The 20,646-nt window shown below is 44.9% G+C and overlaps 2 protein-coding genes across 2 annotated transcripts in view; both read right to left on the bottom strand.

Moving 5' to 3' along the window:
* Positions 1-1,014: 1,014 nt before the first annotated feature.
* Positions 1,015-5,093, bottom strand: si:ch211-199g17.9 (uncharacterized protein LOC108180085 homolog). Its single transcript, XM_046360772.1, has 10 exons — positions 4,964-5,093; positions 4,725-4,772; positions 4,539-4,604; positions 4,214-4,288; positions 3,757-3,804; positions 3,011-3,065; positions 2,132-2,221; positions 1,968-2,031; positions 1,778-1,844; positions 1,015-1,651 (listed from the first exon to the last, which is right to left on the bottom strand). Exons 1-10 carry the CDS (start codon positions 5,049-5,051, stop codon positions 1,554-1,556), a joined length of 699 nt encoding a protein of 232 aa, XP_046216728.1. The 5' UTR covers positions 5,052-5,093; the 3' UTR covers positions 1,015-1,553.
* Positions 5,094-12,367: 7,274 nt separating this feature from the next.
* Positions 12,368-20,646, bottom strand: part of LOC124043167 (peptidyl-prolyl cis-trans isomerase FKBP9-like) — a 28,916-nt gene continuing 20,637 nt past the window's right edge. Inside the window, exons 7-10 of the mRNA XM_046361426.1 lie at positions 19,548-19,737; positions 16,926-17,071; positions 16,587-16,750; positions 12,368-15,140 (exon numbers count right to left, since the gene is read on the bottom strand). Of these exons, the coding sequence (XP_046217382.1) occupies positions 14,964-15,140; positions 16,587-16,750; positions 16,926-17,071; positions 19,548-19,737 (677 nt within the window). The 3' untranslated portion in view covers positions 12,368-14,963. The remainder of the gene's footprint in view (positions 15,141-16,586; positions 16,751-16,925; positions 17,072-19,547; positions 19,738-20,646) is intronic.

Raw genomic sequence — 20,646 nt, 5'->3', positions numbered from 1 at the left:
TTGTACCTGTCCCGCAGGTGTGATGTTCAGATGTACCGATCCTGTGCAGGTGTTGTTACACGTGGCCACTGAGAGGACGATCAGCTGTCCGTCCTGTCTCCCTGTCTTAGGCATCTCACACTACGGACATTGCAATTTATTGCCCTGGTCACATCTGCAGTCCTCATGCCTCCTTACAACATGCCTAAGGCACGTTCACGCAGATGAGCAGGGACCCTAGGCATCTTTCTTTTGGTGTTTTTCAGTCAGTAGAAAGGCCTCTTTTGTGTCCTACGTTTTCATAACTGTGACCTTAATTGCCTACCGTCTGTAAGCAGTTAGTATCTTAACGACCGTTCCACAGGTGCATGCATGTTCATTAATTGTTTATGGTTCATTGAACAAGCATGGGAAACCGTGTTTAAGCCCTTTACAATGAAAATATGTGAAGTTATTTGGATTTTTACGATTTATCTTTGCTGAGTTTATGTGTGTATGTGTCTGTCTGTGTGACTGTCAGTGGTAGAAAAAGTACTACTTTCTCATACTTGAGTAAAAGTAAAGATATTACTAGAAAATGACTGAAGTAAAAGTGAAAGTCACCCAGTAAAATACTACTAGAGTAAAAGTGAAAGTCACCCAGTAAAATACTACTAGAGTAAAAGTGAGTCACCCAGTAAAATACTACTAGAGTAAAAGTCTTAAAGTATTTGGTTTTAAATATATTAAGTATCAAAAGTAAAAGTTCAAATAATTTTTTTAAATCCTTAAATTAAGCAAACCAGACGGCACAATTTTAAAAAATTACAGATTGCCACAAACTCCAACACACAAACATAATTTACAAACAAAGCATTTGTGTTTAGTGAGTCCACCAGATCAGAGGCAGTAGGGATGACCAGGGATGTTCTCCTGATGTGTGTGAATTGGACCATTTTCCTGTCCAGCTAAGCATTCAAAATGTAATGAGAACTTTTGGGTGTCAGGGAAAATGTACGAAATAAAAAGTGCATTATTTTCTTTAGGAATGTAGTGAAGTAAAAGTAAAAGTTGTCAACAATATAAATAGTAAAGTACAGATACCCCCCAAAACGACTTAAGTAGTACTTTAAAGTATTTTTACTTAAGTACTTTACACCACTGGTGACTGTCTGTGTTGCATTCATGTTGGTGATGTTTGTTTATTCTTATCCGTGTGAGACTCTCAATCCACAAACACGTAACCCTCAACCAGCATAGACAACTGTATTTAATCTGTTTAATCTGTAAGTCGCTCTGGATAAGAGCGTCTGCTAAATGACTTAAATGTAAATGTTAAAAGCAGACTGCTCAGCAGCAAATAAATAATTAATAAAGAATGACGTACAAATGATTCAGAACCACAACATCAAACAGGGGGACCTCAATACACAACATCAAACAGGGGGACCTCAATACACAACATCAAGGGCAGAAGAACAATCACAAAACATTCACAACTTTGCTTCTACCCATGGAACCCTCTCTAACTATGAGCCATGGTAATACTTGTAATTGTACACAGTGGTCGTTTTTACAGTGTACAGTTCCAGGGTTCAGTCTGTGTGTTTGTCTGCTGTGTCAGTCGAAGTCTGCCTCCTGGCCTCATCCAGCGCCTCCTCTAGATGGCAGAGCTGAGACAACTTCAGCTGTTCTATACCCCCCCCCCCCCCACACACACACACAGACATAGATACATCACAGTTGCACACCCGATGGTGCTAATAGCCCATGTTAAAGTCTATTGTGTTTAAATTCTACAGTCATCAGAGTTTCTTACCAGCCTTCAGCAGCTGAGACTTGGCGTTTTCAACGCTCTCTATTTCAGCAGGCAGTCTGTCTGGGCTCTGGATGGAAGACACAACACTTAGTATTCACAGATCTGGAAAGACTGGATATGTGAAAGAAACATGGAAGAAGCTTCTCGGAAATCTTTCAGATTTCTCACAGGTACGAGCAGACAAACTCACAAAGACAGAGTGCAGGTTCTTATGCTGCTCTATCAGCTGCTGGAGCTGGTTTTCAAACTTCATCCTGTCAGAAAAAAAACACACAATACATAGTCTGATCTCTCTAATGGCTGTTGGTTCAAGCCCCCATTCTGACTGTTCCCCCTGCACCGCTACATAGTTACCGGTGTTTCCTGTGTTTGAGTTTAGTCTCCTGGATCTGACATCTGTACTGTTCTATCAGGTCCTCACTCTTCCTGTTAAGCTGCTGCTGCCTGTGAACAAGGACACATACACACTTAACTTGGTCAGGTGCTGGACAGGAGATGAGGAATGTCGGCCACTGTGATATGCTTCCTGTCACTGTGATTTATTGAGACACACAGACCAACGTGTCTTATGAATTTACATTTAACCTTTATTTAACTAGGCAAGTCAGTTAAGAACAAATTCTTATTTACAATGACAGCCTACTCCGGCCAAACGTGCGCTGCCCTATGGGACTCCCAATCATGGCCGGATGTGATACAGCCTGGATTTGAACCAGGGACTGTAGTGACGCCTCTTGCACTGAGATGCGGTGCCTTAGACCACTGTCTTTGTCAGGTCCTACAGAATTGAGCATTCAAATCACTCACAGTGGGATCATAGCAGAGTTCATGTCTTTACCAGCAGCAGCTTTCTGACATATGCCGTGTCTTCATCCTGTTTTCTCAGGATTTTTAGAGTCAAAGTTTCCACCTGCAGATGTGTAGAGTTGAACCAAACACCAGATGTTGCTGAATAACTCCTCACGTCACAGGTTCGGTTCGGTATGTTAGTCCATGATGCCAATAAATCCATTGTTCTGTTTTCAAGTCTTTCCCTTTGTATATGATTTCATCTTAAACGGACTCTGAATAGAGATCATGTCCGCTCTAGGCCTGCATTAACATGAAGATATGCTTCCATCTAGTGTTTGATCTGAAGAAGGGATCTGGTCTGGAAGCTGGCTACTTGACCACATGACAAGGTGGGTGGAGACTGGAGGGGAAGGTGCATACCAGGCAGGTGTAACTGCTCACCTGGTAGAGTCCTGTTCCATCTCTTCACACTGGAACTGCAGCACCATGCACGACTCTGGGATAAAAACATCATCATCAGTTTTAAATTGACAAAAACAACTGTAAACGTATTACCTTTGAGAGCACTATGGATTTCAGGCAGAGAAGGGAATAAGGTCTACTGATTTTGGTAGTAGGTTCATTCATGTGTTGTAATATTCAATGGGATCAGATATTTGAGACTGACCACAATAATCAGCTCTAACATCAGCATAGCATCGAGATGAGTCAGTGTGTAATATAACGAACCCTGAAAGTCAAATAAGACAAACGTCTCCACTAAAGGCTTACTCTATTCTAACCCAATCATCATTCTGTTGCCATGATGTCATGGCAGGAATCTCTCAGTATTTCCAGAATGGCTACTTTTCTCATGACATAAATACAAATGTATCTTACTTTTTTAACAAAGCGAAGAGAAAAAAAAACTATAAAAATAAGTGGACAACCTTGTAAAAATACTATAACAACTTAATACAACGCCTAGCAACCTTTTCTAGTGATGTTAGCCTCATTATAATCTGTGCTAAGGCCATACCAATTAGGAAGTTGTGTATCTCTTTAGTGGAAGGTTGAGGACATTACTTTTGGCGATAATCTTTAAACTTTTCCGTTTTTATTTTTGAGAAATGTGAGGGGCATCTGTTAAACGTTGAATAAAATGTGTATGGCCTTAACGTAAAAGTGAGTGTTCTGTGTGTTGTCACCTTCTTTCTCTTTGTGGACTCCCTCCAGTTGGTAAGCTTCCGTCTGTACTGGGGGAACAACAAGTGATGCTGGTGTCATCAATTTTGTACACTTCAGGACTACTAGAAAACCAAAACTACTAAGCATTACTTCATATTTTCCTAATCTGTTCCAATACTTTAAACAAGAAGCCTGTCTTCGAAGTAGGCTTATCTCTGATCTGAGATGTTTGGATGGCTGAAGGCAGGAGATCATTCCCCCCCAATCTAGTCATATTGGATTAGTGATTACCCAAAGGAAGCAACCCACTAGGCACACACTGGTTGAATCAACATTGTTTCCACATCATTTCAATTAAATTAAGTGGAAACCATGTTGAATTGATGTCTGTGTCCAGTGGGAAGGGAAGAATAACAAAGGATGTAGCTAATATTACTTAGTATGAGAGCAAAACCAGATTTCTTCAGGGTTTCTTACGGGCATCGAGTTCTTCCTGCAGAGAGTCTCTGAGTGACTGGGCCTCTTTCACCTCCTCCTCTATAGCTCTCTTACCTGAGAGGAAACACCAAAAACACATACATCCACACCACACTGTATGCATAACCACACTTTTACTGACACAACCATTATGGCTTGCAGGATGCTATCTTCAGCTAGATCGATTATGACAAAAAATACTGAATCAAATTTTGTTATTAGCCTGAGTTCATTTATCATGTATATTTTAAACCCTAATCAACCTTGCTCTTCCATTAGGCATTTATGATTCATTTGTAGTGTGGAAGGGGTTAATAATAGCTACCTTGTTGCAGCCTTTTAAGTTTATTCATCAGCTGCTCAACTTTGGGCTCTACATCTTCATGCCCACCTGAAATATATATCAGCTTGACTTCTTAGGACATTATTCTCGAGGCAAATATTTGAAAACATTTTTGATACGAGATATATCTCGCAAAGTCAAAAAGGTTGTATGTTTGCCTGACATTACCCTCTTTCGTAGAAGGTCTAAGGACATCCTCAACATTAAAAGATGAACCTGTAAAGAAACAAACAAGTGCTATTGAGAAATAACCATAGCTAACGTTAGCTGGGAGGGAAAAGCTATTGAATGTGGCGTAGCTACTGTAGCTATCTATAGTAGCTAGCTAGCTAACTTCTTATCAAGTTGGACACCAAGTACACTTCTAAAAAAATATATATATCACTAGCTAATTAATTATCACTAACCTACATACACGCTCATTTTGAATACTTTGATTTCTCCTTCCAAAAAGAGAGAGAAAACGACCTTTTTATCGTGTAAATAAATTCTCATAACATTTCAGATATAGGTAACTGTCTGCGGTCTTTCCCTCAGGGACGTTATAAATTGGCGGCATTCGACGTGTGATCGCAGCGCGCGGGGCAGGGCCAGGTTGGGACAACCACGCCCCGTTCCGCGACAGGTGCCCGATGGGCCAGCAGCACAACGACGGGGTTCTCTTTGTGTACTTGCAGAAAGATTGTGATTATTTTTGCTATTTTATGTTCTTGTTGCCCATAAGAGGTATATTCAGAGCTGCTTTCACTTTCTGAAAAGTGTTGAATATTTATTGATTCAAGACATTTCAGCTTTTCATTTTTTATTAAACATAATACTTTTTTAAAAAATTCAAAAACATAATTCCACTTTGACATTATTGGGTATTATGTATAGATCAGTGAAATCTCAATTTAATACATTTTTAATTTAGGCTGTAACATAACAAAATGTGTAAAAAGTCAAAGGGTGTGAATACTTTCTAAATGCACATATATCAAATCAAATCAAACTTTATTTGTCACATGCGCCGAATGAAAGTGTAGACTTTACCGTGAAATTTTAAAAGCCTACACTAACAGTGTAGTTCAAATATTTACCAAGTAGACTAAAATAAAAAGTTATAATAAAAAGTAACACAATAAGAGTAACAATATGAGGCTATATAAAGGGGGCACCGGTACGGAGTCAGTGTGCTGGGTACAGGTTAGTTGAGGTAATTTGTACATGTAGGTAGGGGTGAAGTGACTATGCATGGATAATAAACAGCGAGTAGCAGCAGTGTACAAAAGGAGGAGGGGGGGTCAATGTAAATTGTCCGGTGGCGATTTTATTAATTGAGTGCGATAGCAGAGAAAACAGACTGGAGTCTCTGACAATTTTATGAGCTTTCCTCTGACACCGCCTATTGTATAGGTCCTGGATGGCAGGAATCTTGGCCCCAGTGATGTACTGGGCCGTTCGCACAACCTTCTGTGCACCTTACGGTCAGATGCCGAGCAGTTGCCACACCAGGCGGTGATGCAACAGGTCAGGATGCTCTTGATGGTGCAGCTGTAGAACTTTTTCAAATCAAATCAAATTTTATTTGTCACATACACATGGTTAGCAGGTGTTAATGCGAGTGTAGCGAAATGCTTGTGCTTCTAGTTCCGACAATGCGGTAATAACCATTGAGTAATCTAACCTAATAATTTCACAACAGCTACCTTATACACACAAGTGTAAAGGGATGAAGAATATGTACATAAAAATATATGAATGAGTGATGGTACAGAACTACATAGGCAAGATGCAGTAGATGGTATCGAGTACAGTATATACATATGAGATGAGTAATATAGGGTATGTAAACATTATTTATTATTATTATTTAAAGTGGCTAGTGATACATTTTTTTACATAAATTTTTCCATTATTAAAATGGCTGGAGTTGAGTCAGTGTGTTGTCAGCAGCCACTCAATGTTAGTGGTGGCTGTTTAACAGTCTGATGGCCTTGAGATAGAAGCTGTTTTTCAGTCTCTCGGTCCCAGCTTTGATGCACCTGTACTGACCTCGCCTTCTGGATGATAGCGGGGTGAACAGGCAGTGGCTCGGGTGGTTGTTGTCTTTGATAATCTTTATGGCCTTCCTGTGACATCGGGTGGGGTAGGTGTCTTGGAGGGCAGGTAGTTTGCCCCCGGTGATGCGTTGTGCAGACCTCACTAACCTCTGGAGAGCCTTACGGTTGTGGGCGGAGCAGTTGCCGTACCAGGTGGTGATACTCTCGATTGTGCATCTGTAAAAGTTTGTGAGTGCTTTTGGTGACAAGCCAAATTTCTTCAGCCTCCTGAGGTTGAAGAGGCGCTGCTGCGCCTTCTTCACCACACTGTCTGTGTGGGTGGACCAATTCAGTTTGTCCGCGATATGAACGCAGAGGAACTTAAAACTCCACTACTGTCCCGTCGATGTGGATAGGGGGGTGCTCCCTCTGCTGTTTCCTGAAGTCCACGATCATCTCGTTTGTTTTGTTGACATTGAGTGTGAGGTTATTTTCCTGACATCACACTCCGAGGGCCCTCACCTCCTCCCTGTAGGCCATCTCGTCATTATTGGTAATCAAGCCTACCACTGTAGTGTCTTCTGCAAACCTGATGATTGAGTTGAAGGCGTGCATGGCCACGCAGTCGTGGGTGAACAGGGAGTACAGGAGAGGGCTCAGGATGCACCCTTGTGGGGCCCCAGTGTTGAGAATCAGCGGGGTGAAGATGTTGTTACCTACCCTCACCACCTGGGGGCGGCCCGTCAGGAAGTCCAGTACCCAGTTGCACAGGGCGGGGTCGATACCCAGGGTCTCGAGCTTGATGACGAGTTTGGAGGGTACTATGGTGTTAAATGCTGAGCTGTGGTCGATGAACAGCATTCTCACATAGGTATTCCTCTTGTCCAGATGGGTTAGGGCCGTGTGCAGTGTGGTTGCGATTGCGTCGTCTGTGGACCTATTGGGGCGGTAAGCAAATTGGAGTGGGTCTAGGGTGTCAGGCAGGGTGGAGGTGATATGGTCTCTCAAAGCACTTCATGATGACGGAAGTGAGTGCTACGGGGCGGGGCGGTAGTTGTTTAGCTCAGTTACCTTAGCTTTCTTGGGAACAGAAACTTTTAAAAAAAATATTTTTGTTTACCTTTATTTAACCAGGCAAGTCAGTTAAGAACATATTCTTATTTTCAATGACGGCCTGGGAACAGTGGGTTAACTGCCTGTTCAGGGGCAGAACGACAGATTTGTACCTTGTCAGCTCGGGGGTTTGAACTCGCAACCTTCCGGTTACTAGTCCAACGCTCTAACCACTAGGCTACGCTGCTGCCCCAGACAATGGTGGCCCTCTTGAAGCATGTGGGAACAGCAGACGGGGATAAGGATTGATTGAATATGTCTATAAACACACCAGCCAGCTAGTCTGCGCATGCTCTGAGGACGCGGCTGGGGATGCTGTCTGGGCCTGCAGCCTTGCGAGGGTAAACGCATTTGCAGTGAAGGAGAGACTGCAGATTTTGGTAGCGGGCCGTGTCATGGATCTGGCGATCCATGCCAAATCTTTTTTGTCTCCTGAGGGGGAAAAGGTTTTGTCGTGCCCTCTTCACGACTGTCTTGGTATGTTTGGACGATGATAGTTCGTTGGTGATGTGGACACCAAGGAACTTGAAACTCTCGACCCGCTCCACTACAGCCATGTCAATGTTAATGGGGGCCTGTTCGGCCCACCTTTTCCTGTAGTCCACGAGGGGCTCCTCTCAAAAAAGTATGTTTTTTTCTTACTAAAACAAAAACTCTAGGCTATGGAGGAGAAAGTGATGCTCTCTCTCTCAATTCAATTTCAATTTAAGGGCTTTATTGCTATGGGAAACATATGTTTACATTGCCAAAGCAAGTGAAATAGATAAACAAAAGTGAAATAAACAATAACAAATAAACAGTAAACATTACACTCAAATAGCCCTTACACAGCCTGGAGGTGTGTCGGTCATTGTCCTGTTATAATTATATTCCCACTAAGCACATCCAGATGGGATGTGTATCGCTGCAGGATGCTGTGGTAGCCATGCTAGTTAAGTGTGCCTTGAAATCGAAATAAATCACAGACAGTGTCACCAGTAAAGCACCATCACACCACCTCCTCCATGCTTCACGGTGGGAACCACACATGCGGAGATCATCCGTTCAGCTACATGGCGGTTGGAACCAAAAATCTCAAATTTTGACTCATCAGACCAAAGGACCTATTTCCACTGGTCTAATGTCCATTGCTTGTGTTTCTTGGCCCAAGCAAGTCTCTTCTTATTATTGGTGTCCTTTAGTAGTGGTTTCTTTGCAGCAATTCAACCATAAAGGCCTGATTCACAGTCTCCTCTGGACAGTTGATGTTGAGATGTGTCTGTTACTTGAACTCTGTGAAGCATTTATTTGGGATGCAATTTCTGAGGCTGGTAACTCTAATGAACTTATCCTCTGCAATGAACTTATCCTCCTTCTCCGAGCTGAGTTGTGAGTGGACAGAAACACTCTGCCGCAATATAGGGAACTTCTCTGATTGGCCAGATGAGTTCCTCCGGGCAGTCGGACTCTTCCATAGGACAGTTCGGTTATCAATCTGGACAACAGGCGTCTCAAGTTGGACGTAGAGCCTCTGAGTTGATATAATGGTTCTCTGTGATTGGATGGCAAGATACTCCGACTGGACTGATGGCTTCTCTGATTGGCTCTGGAGATTTCTCTGCTCCCACCCAGTCCTGATGGCATGCAAGAGGATGAGAGCTGGAGGAGGTGAAAAGGGAAGAGGAGAGGACAGAGTGAGTGAGGTAAACTGGTAATAAACAGAGAGATGAAAGAAGAGGAGGATATAGACCGACCATCGATGTCACTGTGTAACGTCATCTCCTCATAAATGGCAGCATCCAACTCCAGCACCTAACAGAAAGACAAATTTGACACCTGTCTTGTGAGCCCACACAAACACCACACACACCTGTCTTTGTGCCCACACAAACACCACACACACACCTGCCCGCACAAACACACACACACACCTGTCTTGTGCCCACACAAACACCACACACACACCTGTCTTGTGCACACACACCTGCCCACACAAACACCACACACACCTGTCTTGTGCACACACACCTGCCCACACAAACACCACACACACACCTGCCCGCACAAACACCACACACACACCTGTCTTGTGCACACACACTTGCCCACACAAACACCACACACACACCTGTCTTGTGCACACACACTTGCCCACACAAACACCACACACACACCTGTCTTGTGCACACACACACACCTGCCCACACAAACACCACACACACACCTGTCTTGTGCACACACACACCTGCCCACACAAACACCACACACACACCTGTCTTGTGCACACACACACCTGCCCACACAAACACCACACACACACCTATCTTTCCGCACACACACACCTGCCCGCACAAACACCACACACACCTGTCTTGTGCACATACACCTGCCCACACAAACACCACACACACACCTGCCCGCACAAACACCACACACACACCTGTCTTGTGCACACAGACACCTGCCCACACAAACACCACACACACACCTGTCTTGTGCACACACACACCTGCCCACACAAACACCACACACACACCTGTCTTGTGCACACACACACCTGCCCACACAAACACCACACACACACCTGTCTTGTGCACACCACAGATATACAGATATAGCCCTTGGTTCACTCCAGACCTGACTGCCTTCGACACAAAAACATTGCAACTTGCAACCTGCCCGTTCCTCGGCCGTCATTGAAAATAAGAATTTGTTCTTAACTAACTTGCCTAGTGAAAAAAAGGTTTAAAAAAAATAAAAATAGAACACTGGAAATGAGGTGGATTACAGAAACTCTAAACATGATGTTGATCACTGTAAATTAAACATTTTGTAATCAGAAATATTACCATTACAAAACTGTATTAGGCTAGTTGAAGGTCAGGGATAGTGTAAACAGATGTGAAAGTCAACTGTACAGCTGTTGCAGTAACACATCAGGACCATAAAGTAGCTTGGAGAATGAAGAGCCCAGATCCAGAAAACCCACACTCACGATGTATCTGTATCTATGGAGACTCCCCATGATGTGGCTCCTGACGTCAGCCTTACTGAGACAACACACACACACACACACACACACACACACACACACACACACACACACACACACACACACACACACACACACACACACACACACACACACACACACACACACACACACACACACACACACACACACACACACACAGTGTAAGGAGAGACAGACGGTCATGTTGTAAAAGGGTTGGAATGTTTATTTATTTATTCAAACTGTCCTTAACAGCATCATCATTAACAGAGGTATCGGATAGTAAACAAACTCAACTGTTGCAAATACACACACGTACACCACACACACACACACACACACACACACACACACACACACACACACACACACACACACACACACACACACACACACACACACACACACACACACACACACACACACACACACACACACACACACACACACACACAAAATCACACACAAAAACACAGCCGAAGCCGTGGCAAGTGAGATGTGTGTGCCGAGCATAGAGGAATTAGAACACAAGCTATTGGGGGGGAAACGTTAAACAATGTGAACTGCCTGATAGTGGTACTAACATTTAGGTACATGTTGCATAGGAGACTTCAGTGTGGGCAGCTGAATGACTACGGATGTGTAGTCCTGTACTGTGATTGGCTTAGACATCAGGGAATACAGGAAGAGTTTGTACACATGAAAACAATGAACAGAAACACTGTTTTAGCACCTGAATCAACGGGCAACCCTAACTAAAACACACACACGCACACACACACACACAGGCACACACACACACACACACACACACACACACACACACACACACACACACACACACACACACACACACACACACACACACACACACACACACACACACACACACACACACACACACACACACACACACACACACGCACACGTTAGCTCCAATGGACAGAACAGGATTATAGTACTGTACCAGAAATTCTGCAATCACCTAACTGTTCATCTATCATGGTGTTTGTTTTTACAACAACTATTTCAATAGTACTGTAATTGTACTCTATTAAGACATATTTGGTGAAGTTATGCCAGTTTGTGATGTCACCGGGATACAATATATAAAATAAAAACAGTTTGACCAACAGAACGGAGAATAATTCAGGAGCACTAACTATTAAACATGGAAGATCCTCGGATCAGCTGAACACAGCGAAAAGTTAACATCACAACCAAAATAGGCAGGCACTTATTCTCGCAAGAGTTAAGAAACTGATTAAAGAGACAAACACAAAACCAACCACGTGAACATGAATCTTCATTTACAAAAATTAAAATTAAAAAAACACACTCTGTGATGCCAGAGAAGGTAAAAAAGGCACATCATCATCATCAACAACAACAACATCAACAACAACAAACCAGGCTCGTCTATTAACACAAATGTAGGACTTTGTCCCAATGCTCTTAACGTTGACTGTCTCCTTCCTCATCATCCTGCTTTCCTCACTGTCCTCTCTCATTCCTCCCCTCCTGCTTTCCTCACTGTCCTCTCTCATTCCTCCCCTCCTGCTTTCCTCACTGTCCTCTCTCATTCCTCCCCTCCTGCTTTCCTCACTGTCCTCTCTCATTCCTCCCCTCCTGCTTTCCTCACTGTCCTCTCTCATTCCTCCCCTCCTGCTTTCCTCACTGCCCTCTCTCATTCCTCCCCTCCTGCTTTCCTCACTGTCCTCTCTCATTCCTCCCCTCCTGCTTTCCTCACTGTCCTCTCTCATTCCTCCCCTCCTGCTTTCCTCACTGTCCTCTCTCATTCCTCCCCTCCTGCCGACACCAGACTACTCAGCTCACAGAAGACTGGACAGGTCGAAGGTTAGTATAGTGATGTTTGTTACTCAACCCATTACTCAGAACAAAACTTGCCTCTCTCTCTCTCTGGTTTTCTCTATAACATCTGACCCTGTATCAGCTCCCCCCCCGCCACCCTCCGCACACACACACACACACACACACACACACACACACACACACACACACACACACACACACACACACACACACACACACACACACACACACACACACACACACACACACACACAGACCTGTGTTCAAATACATGAGTATCTGGTATTTAAAATACTTTTTCTGAATATTTGAGTATTTTCTAATACAACAGCCCAAAACAAGTACTTTTATTTGAGTATTTTAATAGTTATTTGTAAAAAAGAAAATAGTTTACCAAATTGTATTTGAGTTAAATGCATGGGAGTGTATTTGAGTTAAATGCATGGGAGTGTATTTGAGGAAGTAGATTTGAGTATTTTCAAATACTTTCCAAGTTTATTTCCAAATACAATAAAATATTCAACTACTTGTCTTTTCAAATAAAATATATCTGAATACTTACTTCGAAAGTATGTGTATGTGAAAGTATGTGTATGTGAAAGTATGTGTATGTGAAAGTATGTGTATGTGAAAGTATGTGTATGTGAAAGTATGTGTATGTGAAAGTATGTGTATGTGAAAGTATGTGTATGTGAAAGTATGTGTATGTGAAAGTATGTGTATGTGAAAGTATGTGTATGTGAAAGTATGTGTATGTGTATGTGAAAGTAATTGAGATATTTGTAATAGTATTTGAAACCAGGTCTGATACACACACCCACACACATTCACAAAAGCACAAACACACACACCCTCTTTGTCTTATACGGTCACCATATAAGCCCCCTCATAAACCCTGTCCCTCTCTTATAGCTCGTCGTGTGGGGTCTCGTCTCTCTTATAGCTCGTCGTGTGGGGTCTAGTCTCTCTTATAGCTGGTCGTGTGGGGTCTAGTCTGTCTTATAGCTGGTCGTGTGGGGTCTAGTCTGTCTTATAGCTCGTCGTGTGGGGTCTGGTCTGTCTTATAGCTCGTCGTGTGGGGTCTAGTCTGTCTTATAGCTGGTCGTGTGGGGTCTAGTCTGTCTTATAGCTCGTCGTGTGGGGTCTAGTCTCTCTTATAGCTGGTCGTGTGGGGTCTAGTCTGTCTTATAGCTGGTCGTGTGGGGTCTAGTCTGTCTTATAGCTCGTCGTGTGGGGTCTGGTCTGTCTTATAGCTGGTCGTGTGGGGTCTAGTCTGTCTTATAGCTGGTCGTGTGGGGTCTGTCTTATAGCTGGTCGTGTGGGGTCTAGTCTGTCTTATAGCTCGTCGTGTGGGGTCTGGTCTGTCTTATAGCTGGTCGTGTGGGGTCTAGTCTCTCTTATAGCTCGTCGTGTGGGGTCTAGTCTGTCTTATAGCTCGTCGTGTGGGGTCTAGTCTGTCTTATAGCTCGTCGTGTGGGGTCTGGTCTGTCTTATAGCTGGTCGTGTGGGGTCTAGTCTGTCTTATAGCTCGTCGTGTGGGGTCTAGTCTGTCTTATAGCTCGTCGTGTGGGGTCTAGTCTGTCTTATAGCTCGTCGTGTGGGGTCTGTCTTATAGCTCGTCGTGTGGGGTCTGGTCTGTCTTATAGCTCATCGTGTGGGGTCTAGTCTGTCTTATAGCTCGTCGTGTGGGGTCTAGTCTGTCTTATAGCTCGTCGTGTGGGGTCTGTCTTATAGCTCGTCGTGTGGGGTCTGGTCTGTCTTATAGCTGGTCGTGTGGGGTCTGTCTTATAGCTGGTCGTGTGGGGTCTAGTCTGTCTTATAGCTCGTCGTGTGGGGTCTGGTCTGTCTTATAGCTCGTCGTGTGGGGTCTGATCTGTCTTATAGCTCGTCGTGTGGGGTCTAGTCTGTCTTATAGCTCGTCGTGTGGGGTCTGGTCTGTCTTATAGCTCGTCGTGTGGGGTCTGGTCTGTCTTATAGCTCGTCGTGTGGGGTCTGGTCTGTCTTATAGCTCGTCGTGTGGGGTCTGGTCTGTCTTATAGCTCGTCGTGTGGGGTCTGGTCTGTCTTATAGCTCGTCGTGTGGGGTCTAGTCTGTCTTATAGCTCGTCGTGTGGGGTCTGGTCTGTCTTATAGCTCATCGTGTGGGGTCTGTCTTATAGCTGGTCGTGTGGGGTCTAGTCTGTCTTATAGCTGGTCGTGTGGGGTCTAGTCTGTCTTATAGCTCATCGTGTGCGGTCTCGTCTCTCTTATAGCTGGTCGTGTGGGGTCTCATCTCTCTTATAGCTCGTCGTGTGGGGTCTCATCTCTCTTATAGCTCGTCGTGTGGGGTCTCATCTCTCTTATAGCTCGTCGTGTCTTATAGCTCTCTCTTATAGCTCGTCTTGTGGGGTCTAGTCTGTCTTGTAGCTCTTGTGTGTCTTATAGCTCGTCGTGTGGGGTCTCATCTCTCTTATAGCTCGTCGTGTGGTGTCTCGTCGGCCTTCAGTTTGAACTCCTCCTCAGTGATCTTTCCGTCTCCATTACGGTCCTGGTTGGAGAACATGTTCTCGATGATGAGATTTGCGTTAAACCCAGGGGCAAGGCGACCTTTACCCTCGTTCACCTGACGCAGGATATAGTCTGAGAACTGGAGAGAAGGATAGGGGAGGGGGGGGGGAGAGGTGGAGGGAGAGAGGGGGAGGGAGAGAGGGAGAATTGTGAATTGGTTAGCCAGTTGCCTCGGTTAATCATAGCTCGATGGTCTCCTCTCCTTCTGAACTGATTTAAATGAACTGGTGAAATAAAAAGCACAAGGCTTCTGTTCCACTGCTTTCACTTGTCTTGTGTTTACAGATCAGTGCAAATGAAGGAGAGGAGGTCATTTGAGACAACTAAGATACAGCCAGACTCTGTCCAGTGGTCTTCAATCAGAACAGATGAAGGAGAGGAGGTCATTTGAGACAACTAAGATACAGCCAGACTCTGTCCAGTGGTCTTCAATCAGAACAGATGAAGGAGAGGAGGTCATTTGAGAGTACTGAGATACAGCCAGACTCTGTCCAGTGGTCTTCAATCAGAACAGATGAAGGAGAGGAGGTCATTTGAGAGTACTGAGATACAGCCAGACTCTGTCCAGTGGTCTTCAATCAGAACAGATGAAGGAGAGGAGGTCATTTGAGAGTACTGAGATACAGCCAGACTCTGTCCAGTGGTCTTCAATCAGAACAGATGAAGGAGAGGAGGTCATTTGAGACAACTAAGATACAGCCAGACTCTGTCCAGTGGTCTTCAATCAGAACAGATGAAGGAGAGGAGGTCATTTGAGACAACTAAGATACAGCCAGACTCTGTCCAGTGGTCTTCAATCAGAACAGATGAAGGAGAGGAGGTCATTTGAGAGTACTGAGATACAGCCAGACTCTGTCCAGTGGTCTTCAATCAGAACAGATGAAGGAGAGGAGGTCATTTGAGACAACTAAGATACAGCCAGACTCTGTCCAGTGGTCTTCAATCAGAACAGATGAAGGAGAGGAGGTCATTTGAGACTACTGAGATACAGCCAGACTCTGTCCAGTGGTCTTCAATCAGAACAGATGAAGGAGAGGAGGTGATTTGAGAGTACTGAGATACAGCCAGACTCTGTCCAGTGGTCTTCAATCAGAACAGATGAAGGAGAGGAGGTCATTTGAGAGTACTGAGATACAGCCAGACTCTGTCCAGTGGTCTTCAATCAGAACAGATGAAGGAGAGGAGGTCATTTGAGAGTACTGAGATACAGCCAGACTCTGTCCAGTGGTCTTCAATCAGAACAGATGAAGGAGAGGAGGTCATTTGAGAGTACTGAGATACAGCCAGACTCTGTCCAGTGGTCTTCAATCAGAACAGATGAAGGAGAGGAGGTCATTTGAGAGTACTGAGATACAGCCAGACTCTGTCCAGTGGTCTTCAATCAGAACAGATGAAGGAGAGGAGGTCATTTGAGACTACTGAGATACAGCCAGACTCTGTCCAGTTGAGATACAGAAGGATCCACGGTGTCATGTGTATGTTTATTAGCGTGTAGTTGAGGGCGGGATTTAGCCGTGATGAGTACCTCTGAGGCCAACACCTGTAGGTCCTTGTCTGCGTCCATCTCGGTGAAGAGGTCAGCTGATACCTCCTCGTTCCAGATGAACATGTACCCGTCAGGGAGGCCCGCCTCCATCTCGATCATCTCGATGTCGAAGACCAGCACAGCACTGGCTGGCACCTCACCATCTAATACATACACATAGACATTGGGTTAATAACTGCTAGTGGACTAGTGTGTGTGTGTGTGTGTGTGTGTGTGTGTGTGTGTGTGTGTGTGTGTGTGTGTGTGTGTGTGTGTGTGTGTGTGTGTGTGTGTGTGTGTGTGTGTGTGTGTGTGTGTGTGTGTGTGTGTGAAACTCACCCACTCCCCTCTCTCCGTAGCCCAGGTGAGGAGGTATGACCAGGTGTCTTCTCTCTCCAACACACATCTCCTTCAGCCCTTCCTCCATCCCAGGAACCACCTGGTTGGCTCCCAGCACAATGTTATACGTCTTCCCATAGTTATACCTGGAGAGAGAGAGATTGTTAGAAGTGTGTGTGTGTGTGTGTGTGTGTGTGTGTGTGTGTGTGTGTGTGTGTGTGTGTGTGTGTGTGTGTGTGTGTGTGTGTGTGTGTGTGTGTGTGTGTGTGTGTGTGTGTGTGTGTGTGTGTGTGTGTGTGTGTGTGTGTGTGTGTGTGTGTGTGTGTGTGTGTGTGTGTGTGTATTTGTGTATATGTATGTGTGTGTATTTGTGTATGTGTGTGTGTACGCGAAGTCGGAAGTTTACATACACCTCAGCCAAATGCATTTCAACTCAGTTTCACAATTCCTGACATTAAATCCTAGCAACAATTCCATGTCTTAGGTCAGTTAGGATCACCACTTTATTTTAAGAATGAGAAATGTCAGAATATGTCATCACATTCCCAGTGGGTCAAACGTTTATTTACACTCTTTTTGGTAGCATTGGTAGCGTTGCCTTTAAATTCTTTATCTTGGGTCAAACGTTTCGGGTAGCCTTCCACAAGCTTCCCACAATAATTTGGGTGAATTTTGGCCCATTCCTCCTGACAGAGCTGGTGTAACTGAGTCAGGTTTGTAGGCCTCCTTGCTCACATGCACTTTTTCAGTTCTGCACACAAATTGTCTATAGGATTGAGGTCAGGGCTTTGTGATGGCCACTCCAATACCTTGACTTTGTCATCCTTAAGCCATAACGTTGGAAGTATGCTTGGGGTCATCGTCCATTTGGAAGACTCATTTGCAACCAAGCTTTAACTTCCTGACTGATGACTTGAGATGTTGCTTCAATATATACACATCAGTTTCCTACCTCATGATGCCATTAATTTTGTGAAGTGCACCAGTCTCTCCTGCAGCAAAGCACCCCCACAACATGATGCTGCCACACCCGTGCTTCACGGTTAGGGTGGTGTTCTTCGGCTTGCAAGCCTCCCCCTTTTCCCTCCAAACATAAAGATGGTCATTATGGCCAAACAGTTCTATTTTTGTTTCATCAGACTAGAGGACATTTCTCCAAAAAAGTACGATGTTTGTCACCATGTGCAGTTGCAAACCATAGTCTGGCTTTTTTTATGGCAGTTTTGGAGCAGTGGCTTCTTCCTTGCTGAGCGGCCTGTCAATATAGGACTTGTTTTACTGTGGATATAGATACTTTTCTACTCGTTTCCTCCAGCATCTTCACAAGGTGCTGTTGTTCTGGGATTCATTTTCACTTTTCGCACCAAAGTACGTTCATCTCTAGGAGACAGAACGCGTCTCCTTCCTGAGTGGTATGACGGCTGTGTGGTCCCATAGTTTTTATACTTGCGTACTATTGTTTGTACAAATGAACTTGGTACCTTCAGACGTTTGGAAATTGCTCCAAAAAAATGAACCAGACTTGTGGAGGTCTAGAATTTTCTTAGCTGATATCTTTTGATTTTCCCATGATGTCAAGCAAAGAGGCACTGAGTTAGGTAGCCTTGAAATACATCAACAGGTACACCTCCAATTGACTCAAATGATGTCAATTAGCCTATCAGAAGCTTCTAAAGCCATGACATCATTTTCTGAAATTTCCCAAGCTGTTTAAAGGTACAGTCAACTTAGTGTTTGTAAACTTCTGACCCACTGGAATTGTGATACAGTGAATTTATAAGTGAAATAATCTGTCTGTAAACAATTGTTGGAAAAATGACTTGTGTCATGCACAAAGTAGATGTCCTGACCGACTTGCCAAAACTATAGTTTGTTAACAAGACACTTGTGGAGGGATTGAAAAACGAGGTTTAATGACTCCAACCTAAATGTATGTAAACTTCAGACTTCAACTGTGTGTGTATGTGTGTCTGTATGTGTAGGTGTGTAGGTGTGTATGTGTGCGTGTGTGTGTGTGCATGTGTGTCTGTATGTGTAGGTGTGTATGTGTGCGTGTGTGTTTGTGTATGTGTGTCTGTATGTGTAGGTGTGTAGGTGTGTATGTGTGCGTGTGTGTGTGTGTATGTGTGTCTGTATGTGTAGGTGTGTATGTGTGCGTGTGTGTGTGTGTATGTGTGTCTGTATGTGTAGGTGTGTATGTGTACGTGTGTGTGTGTATGTGTGTCTGTATATGTAGGTGTGTATGTGTGCGTGTGTGTGTGTGTATGTGTGTCTGTATGTGTAGGTGTGTATGTGTGCGTGTGTATGTGTGTCTGTATGTGTAGGTGTGTATGTGTGTCTGTATGTGTAGGTGTGTATGTGTGTCTGTATGTGTAGGTGTGTATGTGTGTCTGTATGTGTAGGTGTGTATGTGTGTCTGTATGTGTAGGTGTGTATGTGTGTCTGTATGTGTAGGTGTGTATGTGTGTCTGTATGTGTAGGTGTGTATGTGTGTGTGTGTGTATGTGTGTCTGTATGTGTAGGTGTGTATGTGTGCGTGTGTGTGTGTGTGTATGTGTGTCTGTATGTGTAGGTGTGTATGTGTGCGTGTGTGTATGTGTGTGTCTTCATCTTTCTACTCACGTGGAGTCGATGAAGGATCCATCCATTAGTGAAGCGTTGTAGTGGTATTTAACAAAGTCTCCTTTCTTAGCCAGAGTCTCACACACCTCTGGTTTATAGTTGGTGATGATCACCACTGTGTCTGATGGGTTGTGGAAGTCTATGATGTGGATATCAAACACCAAGACAGCAGAACCTGGGATCTTAGTACCTGGAGGGAGAGAGGGGAGGGGAGGGGAGGGGATGAAACAAGGGAGGGAGGGGAGTAAGGGCAGGGGAGTAGAGGAGGCAAGAGAGATGAGAGACAAGGGGAAAGGGGAGGGGAGAGAGGAGAGGAAAGGTGAGGGGAGAGAGGAGAGGAGATGAGAGAGAGAGAGAGAGAGAGAGAGAGAGAGAGAGAGAGAGAGAGAGAGAGAGAGAGAGGGAGAGGGAGGGAGGGAGGGAGGGAGGGAGGGAGGGAGGGAGGGAGGGAGGGAGGGAGGGAGGGAGGAGGGAGGGAGGGAGGGAGGGAGGGAGGGAGGGAGGGAGGGAGGGAGGGAGGGAGGGAGGGAGGGAGGGAGGGAGGGAGGGAGGGAGGGAGGGAGGGAGGGAGGGAGGGAGGGAGAAGAGAGGAGAGGAGAGGAGAGGAGATGGAAATGAGGAGAGAAAAGGAGAGGAGACGAGAGAGAGGAGGAGAGGAAAGGACAGGGGAGGAGTGGAAAGGAGAGGAGAGAGAGGATGAGAAGGGAGAGGAGAGGAAAGGAGAGGGGAGGAGAGGGGAGGAGTGGAAAGGAGAGGAGAGAGAGGATGAGAGGGGAGAGGAGAGGAAAGGAGAGGGGAGGAGTGGAAAGGAGAGGAGAGAGAGGATGAGAGGGGAGAGGAGAGGAAAGGAGAGGGGAGGAGTGGAAAGGAGAGGAGAGAGAGGATGAGAAGGGAGATGAGAGGAAAGGAGAGGGGAGGAGTGGAAAGGAGAGGAGAGAGAGGATGAGAAGGGAGATGAGAGGAAAGGGCAGGACAGGGGAAGAGGTGAGGGGAGGAGTGGAGAGGAGAGGAGGAGAGGGGAGAGGTGAGGGGGAGAGGAGGAGAGGGAAGAGGTGAGGGGGAGAAGAGTACAGGAGATGAGAGGGGAGATTGGCAGAGG

The sequence above is a fragment of the Oncorhynchus gorbuscha genome, linkage group LG09, assembly GCF_021184085.1.
Source record: "Oncorhynchus gorbuscha isolate QuinsamMale2020 ecotype Even-year linkage group LG09, OgorEven_v1.0, whole genome shotgun sequence".
Taxonomy (NCBI): domain Eukaryota; kingdom Metazoa; phylum Chordata; class Actinopteri; order Salmoniformes; family Salmonidae; genus Oncorhynchus; species Oncorhynchus gorbuscha.
This window is presented reverse-complemented; position numbering and strand designations above follow the sequence as displayed.

What these genes read in the sequence shown, in the direction of transcription:
- si:ch211-199g17.9 (XM_046360772.1), bottom strand. Translation starts at nt 5,051, where the DNA reads ATGAGAATTTATTTACACGATAAAAAGGTCGTTTTCTCTCTCTTTTTG. An exon ending in CAAAATGAGCGTGTATGTAG is followed by an intron (nt 4,773 to 4,963) that starts GTTAGTGATAAT and finishes GTTTCTTTACAG; the next exon opens with GTTCATCTTTTAATGTTGAG. An exon ending in ACTTAAAAGGCTGCAACAAG is followed by an intron (nt 4,289 to 4,538) that starts GTAGCTATTATT and finishes GTTTCCTCTCAG; the next exon opens with GTAAGAGAGCTATAGAGGAG.